The sequence below is a fragment of the Sinocyclocheilus rhinocerous genome, unplaced genomic scaffold, assembly GCF_001515625.1.
Source record: "Sinocyclocheilus rhinocerous isolate Xijiao unplaced genomic scaffold, SAMN03320098_v1.1 scaffold468, whole genome shotgun sequence".
Lineage (NCBI taxonomy): Eukaryota > Metazoa > Chordata > Actinopteri > Cypriniformes > Cyprinidae > Sinocyclocheilus > Sinocyclocheilus rhinocerous.
The window spans coordinates 453,807-465,827 of NW_015635305.1; the positions used below are offsets into that span (position 1 = coordinate 453,807).

General features: G+C 36.8%; 2 protein-coding genes across 2 annotated transcripts in view; both read right to left on the reverse strand.

The window, feature by feature from the left end:
* LOC107746786 (cGMP-dependent protein kinase 2-like) overlaps positions 1-6,903 on the reverse strand; it is a 13,157-nt gene extending 6,254 nt beyond the window's left edge. Inside the window, exons 1-7 of the mRNA XM_016561076.1 lie at positions 6,838-6,903; positions 4,775-5,271; positions 3,734-3,900; positions 3,228-3,341; positions 2,521-2,626; positions 1,836-1,899; positions 543-620 (exon numbers count right to left, since the gene is read on the reverse strand). Of these exons, the coding sequence (XP_016416562.1) occupies positions 543-620; positions 1,836-1,899; positions 2,521-2,626; positions 3,228-3,341; positions 3,734-3,900; positions 4,775-5,256 (1,011 nt within the window). The 5' untranslated portion in view covers positions 5,257-5,271; positions 6,838-6,903. The remainder of the gene's footprint in view (positions 1-542; positions 621-1,835; positions 1,900-2,520; positions 2,627-3,227; positions 3,342-3,733; positions 3,901-4,774; positions 5,272-6,837) is intronic.
* Positions 6,904-10,614: 3,711 nt separating this feature from the next.
* LOC107746854 (ras-GEF domain-containing family member 1B-A-like) overlaps positions 10,615-12,021 on the reverse strand; it is a 68,955-nt gene continuing 67,548 nt past the window's right edge. Inside the window, exon 15 of the mRNA XM_016561185.1 lies at positions 10,615-11,286. Within this exon, the coding sequence (XP_016416671.1) occupies positions 11,262-11,286 (25 nt within the window). The 3' untranslated portion in view covers positions 10,615-11,261. The remainder of the gene's footprint in view (positions 11,287-12,021) is intronic.

Sequence of the window (12,021 nt, forward strand, 5' to 3'; positions counted from 1 at the left end):
ATTTTGAGCAACAGCGAATCAGAAACCAACAGGGGATCCAAGCCTGACTAGCTCATGCTAAACAGTTCCTGTTGCTTCCCAGTGGAGAGTCCTGTCTCTTAACCCCTTCAGTGTCGAATTACTGATTTATCTGAAAGCGTTCGACCTCCCACAGACACAGATCAGCATCTGCAGTGAAGTCCATGAGGGTTAGTGGAGTGGAAAAATGGTGCCTCGAGTGGGTTAAATCACTTTTTGTTTTTGTTTTTTTTGGTGGTATATAGCATAACCTCTATACCGGGCAGTAATAAATACTTCAGAAATGTACCTGTTGTATTCAGTGGGCTTGATAAAGGGCTATTCACTATATTATTACTAAAAGTTTCTGGGAAGGACGAAATCAATAATGATCATACTGAAAAGGCACATCAACCTCCATCTTAAATGTGTTTGTATTTCATTTTAAGCAACCCCATGGAATGAGAAACAATTCAGTGTTAAGCATAATACACTAATGCAATAAATGCACAGAACCAAATTGATGATAATATATTGCAAATTACCTTTCCGTTGGCAATTATGTAAAAGGTGTTTCCTTCTTCTCCCTCCCGGATGATGTAGTCTCCTTTATTATAATACTCCTGATCAGGAAACACAAGACAAAACTCATTTAGCTATTGATTTTACCATCAAGCCAGTGCTGTCATATTCCCGGAGAGATCCCCCCAGGGAGACAACAGGAAGGCGGCCATGTCTGCTTCTACAGTGATATAAGTAGATATGCCTCCTACATTTACTGCTTACGTACTTGTCAAACTTACTAAAATGTGTTTTCACTTTAGCAGTTAGCAGTTAGAAATTGTATTGGTGACATTAAGGTAACACTTCACTAACAGTTCAACTTCTTTATAATAAATAACAATAACTGTTGCATTAAACTGAATAACTGAACTGATCAATGAACTGGTATCCCTCCAATTCAAAAGGAGACCAAGAATGCTTTCAAGTGATTTGCAAAAATGAAGTTCTATTTACAGTGGAATGGAATGATTCGAATGACATTGAAACCTGAGTTCCAAACGTAATCATTTAACCATTCTAGAACATTGTCCGTCAGAGACATTCCAAGGCATTCATTTCTCTGGTCCATGTTCTCAAGTGATCTCCATCCCCAACTGTCTTTCTGACAGAGCTCTGCTGTTTCATTAGAGAAGCTCTCTAGGCATGCCACACTCCTCTGAGGGTCTCAAAACATTTGTCTGCTCCTAGCGTCCCGTCTGCATTCCATTCCCCACTGTTTAATGATAGAGTTCCACATTATCTGCATGTTTCAGTCCAAAACATCTGGGCCACTATTGGGTTGCATTGCTTCCTTACCCCTAGAGAGGGGAATATAATCAACTCCATCGGAGTGATTGAATAACGACATTCTCCCATTCGACCCCAGGGGCCGACAATCGAGAAGAATGTCCTTGATGTTTTTTCAGCATGGAAGAACACGAGGAGACTTATTTGACATTGAGTTGACAAAGCCCACACTCTTTTAGAAAAACTCACTTTGGCCCCTCATGGTGAAATGGAATAAACCAGTCAGCAGCCTGTACGGGCTGCTACAAACATCTTTAACAAATCACTCGTCCCCTCACTTGGAGTGAACACTTCGCTCAGCCTTAGTCAAATAAGTATGGTAACAATATACTGGGCCAGAGTGAAGAAAGATGTAATATCAACAATGTTTTGTCCCTTTGGATCTAGACATTTGAAAACAAGTATTTACTACAGATGGATATATTGGATCTGAGAGTACTGGTTATTTTTCTTTTTTATTATTTTTAATGCTAAAAAGTTTTACTTACCACCTCTAAGCAGTCCACAATCTTAGTTAGCTTGTCCCCAGGTAGACTGGCAAGAAGTGAAACACTAAAAAATCAATTAATAAATAAAATAAAATAAAATGTTAGAACAGTTGCAAGATCATTTGATTTTCTAAATATAACTTTTGCCATTTTTGTCTATTATGCATTTAACTCAACATTAAATCAGTCCAGTGTTCATCTGTTATAAAATGCATTGGTTTATTTATATATATATTTTTTTATTTTGATCTATGTCTGTCATATGGCTAAACTAATACAAGCAATTTAAGACTTCCCCTTCGACTCGGAATGAAGTGATGGTTATGGAGAACATTTGTGTTTATTTAATCTTATATAAGATTATATAAGATAAGATCTCTCAATCTTTTCTTATTAGAATGTCTTCAAGAGCCCTCAAATTGAATTATTGCATTTTCCTCCTTTCATGTTTGCTATTTAAACTGATAATTATATAAGCAAGGTCACAGAGGTCACTTCAACCAGTGACTTTCATTATCAATAGCATGGCTAATGCCACCCAAAAATATCCTAGCGTTGTTTGATCTCCACAACGTTTCTTGCAAAAAACACTCTTTGGTGTTTTCTGGTCCAGCTAATGCTTGGCTACACATTATGTGGTAGGACACCACAGTAAACAGCGGGAGGGATAAGCAGTTTGGATTACCTCCTCAGGAAGTTGCGGTATTGCTCGTGTCGAGCCTCGGCAGTCATCCGCATGATGTTGTGAAAGACTTCTCGATCGAGGGCCCATGTCTTCACATTGCTGGCAGCTGCGATCATAACAAAACCGCAGGTAAGGGAAATACAAGAAGCTTCCTCGTTCCTCGCTGAGTGGCGTCCATTTAAACTTCAGTGGTTCAGTAACCAAGAAACAACAGCTGCTTCCAGTAGGGTCATTAGGAAGTGATTAAATTTTATCGTAGAGGAAGAAAACGTCTTAATAGATTTTGAGTATCAACTACTCTTAACGGTCACATTAAGAATTAACCACTGAAATATAATGACTTATATTTTAACATTACTGGTAAAAATCATGTTTTACCACACATCTGTGTTTTTTTAGGAGTGGGAATAAAAGATATTTATGAACAGGCATTTGACATCCGGCCACGCGAACAAACAAACAAACAAAATTACTGCCAAACCAATAAGATTAAGACTACAAGACAACACAATGTTGTTTTAGTTCTCGCTGGTGTTTATTTGATAGCCTGTGGCTACATGAGGCCAATCCATGGTCACAGCATGAAATAAACCCACCGAGCTGCCATGCAAGGACAATTTGAATTCTCGGTTAACCAATTATGTAACATATTTGTCAGAAACAGCTCATTGAGAGAAACAGAATGGAGCCCAAAGGAAATACTTCACCTTTGACCGAGGCAGTCCTGGTGCAATTGTACAAGATGGCTAATTCACCAAATGTGGTCCAGACTGCTATCGATGTGAGCAGCTTGTTGTGCTGATAGACATCTAGTTTGCCATCTGTAAGAGAAAACAGTACTTAAACACAATTTGTGTTTTTTGCACCTTAATTCACTTTGGTTTGTCCTATTCATAAAGAGAAAACAGTTGTGATTTATATTGAATAGTGGTAGCTAATGACTAAAACTGGCTTAAAAGGGTTCCTCATACAGTATTATCTTTATATTAATGCCTAGTCAGTGATTATAATTTAATAATTTGTTAATTTATGCATTTAGCAGACGCTTTTATCCAAAGCAACTTACAGTGCATTCAGGCTATATATTTTTTACCAGTATGTGTGTTCCCTGGGAATTGAACCCACGACCTTTTACGCTGCTAACACAATGCTCTACCACTGAGCCACAGGAACGATTATAATGGATTAATACAATCATTTACTCAATTTGTACCTGCAAGCACAAACAGGTGGTTTCCCGGCTCTCCTTGTTTAATGACGTATTCTCCCTGATGGTACGTCCTCTCATACATGCATTCCACCATGTCTTTGACCTGTTGCACTTCAAGTCTTCTCAGATACTGGTTCTTATTCAAAGCATCTGTGAGGAGCTTCTTTATACTGTTAGAAACACATTTGTTAGAAGATGAACAAAGAAAAATGAAATGTACAAAAGAATACTGTTTAGCTTGAAACTGTGATAGCGGTAATGTTGTTATTCTTTGACCGTCACGTTATTCATATTATTTAAGACGGACTAATTGGACAGTTCACGCTATGAAGCGCACCAGTTGTTTCATTTTAAGTGTTAGAATAGAGACAAGATAATGAATCTCAGCATGGTGTTTTGCAGGCAGATTAGACCAATTTAAGTCTCGTGACATAATGAGCATCTACGCACATGGTCTCCCAGAAGCTTAGCATATGAAAAACACTGACTAATTACCAACATAAAAAAATGGCACATCTATTTTAGCTCTTTGAGGATGCTTGATACAATAATGAATATTCCTGTTCAAATACACAAGCATACAGTATATAGCACGTACACATTACATGACCTTTTAAGGTAACCTGAAGCCTTAGAGTTCACAAACATAAAGCACATTTACTCATGATTTTAACCAATAGTTAATCAATCCCTAATTCACACAAATCTGCCAGTTAGGCAAGAACACATTTAATTCAACCGATTCTTTTAAAAACAATTAATGCAACAAATTCTGCTTTGACTTCGCTTAGAAGTATTTTGTTGGCCGAGCAAAATATACACAATAACCTGCAATGCTGTATCTAAAAAGTTATTCAGTATTAATTCATCACATATTGCAGACATTATAATATAATATAATATCAAATCACAGCTATCCTCTCTTCTCTTCTCCTTTTGCTTAAATATACACAACCCAACAACTACCATGACCACAACTGTCAATCAAACATAGTAAGGAATTGCCTTTGTGATCAAAAGCAGAACATGAATCAGATCTCTCACCTTTGTTCTTTCCAGACTCGTGCACTCTCAAAGTAGAACTTTGGTATACCGCTGGAATCATATGTTCTAGATGAAGGTTCGGCAGAAACTCCAGCTTTTGCTCCTTTCCTCCTGTTGAGGGTATCTCTGAGCAGGCCAGTGAGACACTGACTGACCCTTTCTTTGACAGGTGATGGCAGAAGACCTAACTCCCCTTGATTCTTCAGTGCATCCTGGAGCTTGCTGAGCTGTAGACACTTGTTCCTCAAAGTGTCAGAGATCTCTGAGATGGTCTGTCTCTGCTGGGCCAGCTGCTCCTCTAAATGTTTGATCTGAAGCTCTTTGGCATTCAATTCTTCATCCTTCTTCTTTAGTTGATTCTCCAATTCTTCCACTCTAACTCTGAGAACTTGAGAAACCGAGCTTGATTCTCCATTGTTTTTGGATTTGGCGGAGCCACTGACCTGCTTAAGAGGGTTCAGCTTCATCGATCCATTTCCCATTTTGGCACTTTTATTCTACAATAAAAGATGATCAAGTTCAATTTGCTGTGGAATGGCATCACACAATATAATTAAAATGATTCTAGTCTAATATGATTAACAATTATAAAATATTTAATATTTTAGTCTTAACCTTTATTTTTCTTTTGATGCCAATTTAATGGCTTGAAAAATTTATTTAACATTGACATACCAGGCTGATACTTTTCCTAGTCTTATAAGAAGTGATTATAAACAAAATTAGAACGTACTTATTATTGCTTAACTTATATTACTTATGTCCCATATATAAAACAATAGGTCTATATCATTGCAATAAAATCCAATAATTTTTTTAATTTTTGAAGTGATCTACTTTAGTAATAGATTTAGTAATATTTGCCTACTGTGTTTTCATTAGGTCAAGTGAATTTAGTAAAACATTTGAGTTCTTTTTAATTTGTTATTTATTCATTTTTACCCATACATCCAGAAGATCACAAGGACAACCAGAGCTTGAGGATTAAATATGTGTGTGATTGCACATGGTGTGTTCATTTTAATATTGAACCTATTGCCATTTAGTCCCTGTCTCAACACGGATTTCTTGATAAATAATATAGATAATGCTGCTGGTTTTCTGGGTGTGTGCTGATCTTTTGTTGTCAGATTTGATGCTGGCATTTGTCCCCGGCAGAACACAACTTTGATGGTAAAGGTTAGGGGATCCTCCCAAGCCTTTCATCTACCTGTCATGTATCTCATTATGAGGGGCTTAGACAGTGGCACAAGACACAGAATGATCGTCCATACCTCAGATAAAAAGAGAGAGCGTGCGTTTTACCAGAGATCTGTTGGCCCCAGTGATTTAGACCTAATCAATAATTTAGAGGCACAGTAATACCGGATGGCACCAGCGAGTGAGTGTGCAGTATGCTCTTTCCTGGACTATCTGGTGATGTCATTCTTTGCTGCCCTTCATTGATGGAAAAATGAAATAAGATGTTTCGTAATTCGCTCTGGGTTACAAATGCACAATGGACACTGGACACTCCCACCACAGAGAAAAATGTTTGAGCACAATCACAGTATTTACAGTACAAGAGCTTTGAGCAGACCTCATACACATCCCTACATCTCCATACAGAAACTTTGTTAAACACAGTATGCAACTCAGTAAGACTGTTATTTTGTTTGCATCTAATCTGGATGTTGAATTCACAGGATATCTGATTATCTTTATGTACTTACATCCATGAGAGATTTGTGTTATTTAATTTAGACAGGATGTTTACAGCAGGAAATACATATTCAAGGTAATTCACTTGCTATATGCTAAACACAAATACATAGAATTACAAATAAACTTAGCCTATAAATCAATACATTTATAAAGTTTTTTTCTAACAATGCATGAATGACAAAAACTTCAATAATTTAAAACTCGTACTTGAAATGGTACTGGACTGCAGTTTATAAGCCTATGGCGCTCTTGCATAAGACATACAGACGTTACACCTGTTCCTCCGTTTTATCTTTTAACTAAACGCCACGGAGAGGCATAAAGTTTCTGAATGGTTTTAAATGACAGGAAAAACCTACCGTTTTCGTGTACAGGAACTCTTCTTCGATGGCTGAAAGACAGTGTTGTGTGTTTGAGGCTGCAGCCCCAGTCAGCGGCACCGTTAGAAACCCCCCCAACCACCACACACACACACACACACACAGGCTACATATACTGGCAGCATGTGTCATTTCTCCACAATAACTACACTCAGTCCCTTTAGCAGTCTTCATGACAGCAGGATATTTTATTGATCTCTCAAAAAAAAAAAAAATTGAGAGAGAGAGAGCGAGAGAGATAGAACGAGAGAGAGTTCACAGTGCTAGACTATTACAGCAATCCCAGAGTCAGTTGAATTGATTTAATTGCATTTACGTGAATCAGAGGCAGTGACTTACATCAGAGAAGCTGAAGCCTGTGGCAACTGAAATGACTAATACATCATTCAAAGCTGTCATTAATATGAACTGTGCGTCACGTTTTCAGCAAATATTAATTGAATACTATAAACTTAAAAAATAAATTCAAACGAGTTTTTGTTTTATATATTCCTACATTTTATACATGTAAACACAGATACATTGAATAATACATAGCCTATTACAAATAGATATTTCTGTCACAAAATTATATTACAAAATTCCATATATATTTTTTCAAACCATCACATGTCCACTTGCAAGAGCTTTACTGACCCTACTGAATAAATATAAAATTGTCTTAGAAATCTGATGGTTTGATAGTTGACCAGTAGATGGAGACAGAGGCCCATTTCTCTTCTCCTGCATTACGTTGAATGTGTACAGTAGCCTACATCATGTACATCATGGCTTTTTTAACATTGTTTTCAAACATTGTCATTACAGTTATTATAATTTATATCAATACATTGCGTATGCTACATAAATCTGCATATACAATATAAATTGGTGACAGATCACTGACTTTCCTCGTTTTAAATCAACAACTTTCAGAAAATGGCTTGTTCTGACATTTTTGCTGCGCCCTCCTCTTCTCAAAATACATCACTTGGTGCCATCATTCTTGCGCTCTATGACTCCCAGCTCACTCCAGTCTGCTGATCTTACATGGACCTAATCCCTGTACAAATCTCAGGCTGGCTAAATTAACATTTCCAGCTCAACCTAGCCAAAAAACTCATTACAGCACCACTGTTCATCACTGTTCATCTGAACTCCTCAACAATACCACCACCCAGGTGAGTCAGGATCTTTGGAGGACTGTCTGATGAGCTGAACTTTACAGACTACACAACGCCTATCATGAAGAGTGGTCGGCAACAGGCGGCCAAAACTGGCCCGCCAGCAATAATATCTGGCCCGCGCCCGCAGCCAAATTATTTAGCGACTGGTTCTGAAATAGATCTGCCATGACAGCAACAGTTACTCAAATTCACTTCGTCTTTAGCGATGTTGCCTTCAAAATAAAAGTACGACAACGTTTTTGCAGTAATGTTTTATTTTGAGATTAATTGAGAGCTTTTAATTTGAAAAGTTCATAGAGTCATAAATTCTTTGCAAACAGCGACAACTTCGTTGCAGATGAGACACACGGGCTTTGTTTGCATTCACAAAACTAAGTAGGATGAACGCACAGCTGTCTTTCCATTCTTCTTTGTATGCCCTATTTTCGCTGTCAACTTTCCTCTTTAGACTCTATGATAGTGCCATTTTCTCTCACCAGCTAGCACTCTGCACACGACATAATAGCGAACCTTCAGCACGCAAAACTATTTTAAAAAATGCAGTTTAGTAGCCTACGTGAGGATGCCAAGGAATAATGCTGTGTAAAAGTAGGCTACGTCAAATAATTATTACAATAAGTTAGGCTTTAAAATGATACACATTTATTATTCACAGTATAGAAAGAGGAAATAAAACATGCCATTAATGGGCTTATTCAAGTCCTTTTTTATTTTTTGACTTATTTTTATCCATTCCGCATCTCCCACATATGTGTGTTTTAGCAAGGCGGTCTGTGTTGCAAGTTGGTGAATGAAGATACTTGCCAGGTTACGTGTCACTACTCTGCTTTATTAATTTATCCAGTGTAAAACCCGGACACCGCGACACAAGTGTGACTTTTTGTTAATGACTGTCCTACTACAGGATTTAACACAGAGTAACAGCTCACTACCAGTTACAAAAGACACTGTAACAGTCTGTCACAGGCAATTCTAGTTGCATTTTTCATCAATTAATTTCTTAAATTATCCTTGACTATATATAGTATATTATGTTCTGGCCCGCCATCTAGGGGGACATTTTTTTTTTGGTCCGATGCCAAACTTACTTGCCGACCCCTGCTCTACAACATTTATTTATTTTTGTTTGTTTATATTTACTCATTGCATATAACAGGATTCTATCAAATTAAAAATATTCAAGTTCTATTGATCAAGGGTGACAGTAAAGACTTTTACATTGTTACACTTTTTTATTTTCAATTTTAAAAAATGTGTAAAAGTTTTAGCAAAATTAGTAAGCAACACTGTTTTCCACAGTGATATTAATAATATTTAAAAAAAGTTTATTGAGCACAAAATCATAAAATTCAGCTTTGTCATCACTGGAATAAACGTATTACATTTTTTAAGAATATATTAATATATGAATATATTACAATAGAAGTTTTAAGTGATAATATTAGGCTATAATAGTTGTTGTAATATTATTATTACAATATTATTGATTATTACACAATATTATTATTAAAACCAAATGTTATGGTTTTATTTTTCATCAAATAAGTGCAGCCTTGGTAAACATAACAGACTTCTTTCAAAAATAATAATACCGACCCCAAACTATTGAACGGTAGTGTATCATTAGGAGGTATATATAAAAAAAAACCTTCAGTACATACTATACCTAGAAATAATCTCCTCAGAATATTATTCACTTAGCAAATCTTTTTAATATGAATATTCTGCATATTGAATTGACACACAAAGACACAAAAACACAATAAGTCTCAAATAGCTTCATTTCATAGGCATTCTTTAATTCCTCTTTTTCTTGTTCACTCCATACCACTATTCATGAGGTTCTGCCCGAACGATCAAAATACATAGCAATATACAGAGTGGAGAAAAAGACATGATATTTACACCGAGAAAAAAAAAAAGAAAGAGTATGTATTTGTGGAGTTTCCAATAAGAAAAAAGGGACTGACTGACATTAACTTCACATGTGCTAGTACCTTCAAATATTAGTTTTTCCTAATACAAACTTTTATAAACATTATAAAATATTACATAGGGCAATATCTGATTACTATAAAACATGTATCTAGTACAAAATAACATAGAATATAATAAAGCCTGTAAATATCTTTAAAACAAAGCAGACAAAAACAGGACAACTACAGATATTTTTGAGGCCAATAAATAAAATCAAAGGAAAATAGAAAATATTAACAAAATAACAGTAATAAAATGTAATACATCATACAAATTGACTCAAATCCCAACTACCACAGGTATGAAGGGCCTTCATGTAATCAACTCCTCCCTGATAAGTACAACACGGTCCCCTAGCCCATATGTCATTTTCCACTTCACCACCAGAGAGCGACATAACACCATTCTCCTCTGCTGCGGCCAAGAGTGTGTGCAGTTATCACAGTGAGCTGTACTTCTGAAAATATCACCCAACTGTAACACTGACAAACGAACACTGTCTTTCCATCAACAGTCAACATACGTCTACAGCGAAGCCTTGACAATAATAAAAAAAGAGATGGGGGAGCTTATTAATGCTGCAGAATTATCACAAAAGAGTGTACACGAGAAAGGAATTGACATCTTTATTCACAGAAGCATCCAGTGCATTCGGCAGCCCTCAGCGGGTTTATCACGCACACATCAATGGTCACTCACAGAGGTTAAAGCAATGCATTACTCACATCTCATATGCATAAAAAACTGACAAACACAATATCAAAAAATAGTGACATCATAAATCGATACTTAAATTAATGCTTCAGGTACAATAAAAATACACAGTACTGGAACCCAGTACACATAATGCTGGTTTATAATCTTTTTTTTTTTTTTTTTTTTTCCCTTTTCCCCAACCTGTTCCAATTGAGTTTACCAACCAGCGGCAAACTCTTACAGTCAACTGAGAAGAACAACAGCATAGACTGGAATTGGTTTGTAGACAAGGGACATGTCATTTTTCCTTCTGCTCAAATCATGCTTTAAAGAGGGGGGGGGAGGTACAAAAGAGAAAGCCTGAAATATCCAGTATGAAAGACAGAAAGAGAAGGGCCTTGTAAAAAGATGCTGCTCTTTCCAACATAAAAATGCACCGTTCAGCAAAACATGGATTGTCATCTCCCTTGAAAAACAGGGATACTTCTCACTTTTGGAGGGGGCAAAAGGGGGACACAGCTTGCTTGTCAGAAGGTTCACTTGATTTTGAGCTCCTTACAGGATTTATGTCCTGTTCAGCAACGAGGACCTACAGAAATAAAGAAGAAGAATTGTTAAATGATTAGAACAGCCAAATACAATTATTCAAAATGATCTATCTTAAAAATGGAGAAGCAAAAATACAGAGCATTCGATGGTTTGTCACATCTTAAGGTCAAAAAAAAAAAATGTGGACACGTTGTATAGTGTCTGCCCTGTGTGCTGATCCAAGTCCAGTGCCCTACACCTGATAAATCAAGTATAAACTGGTTTCAGACTAGCAATAAAAGACAACTTTGCCCTATGGATATTATTCTTCAGCTGGAATGTCTTTTCCTGGAAGCTCTCTGCCTTGTTTCCTGGAGGGCTACTATCCTCATGCCGAGACTGAGAGTCGAGTTGGGTGGAGCACGAACTGCTGATACAGACAGAATCTGGTGCTGTGACAGATCCTGTCGCAGTGGGAAAAAAAAAAGCAGCCCACCGTTTGCCTCCGCTATCTCGCTTTTCCTCCCCCTCTCTCTCTCTATCCATCCCTCCTGAGCTGTAAAGCTATCAGGAAACGTGACTAAGCAAGAGCCAAGAGGTCTCATCCTTTCCAAGCACATATGTGTGTGTATCTATCGCTGCGTGATCTTTGGCAAGCATTAATTGAAGATGTTTTTGTCGGTTGTTTATTTATATAAAAAAAAAAAAAAAAAAAAAGTGCCAGAAAACTATCACATGTACTTAAGTATTCACAGCCTTTGCTCAATACTTTGTTGAAGCACCTTTGGCACCAATT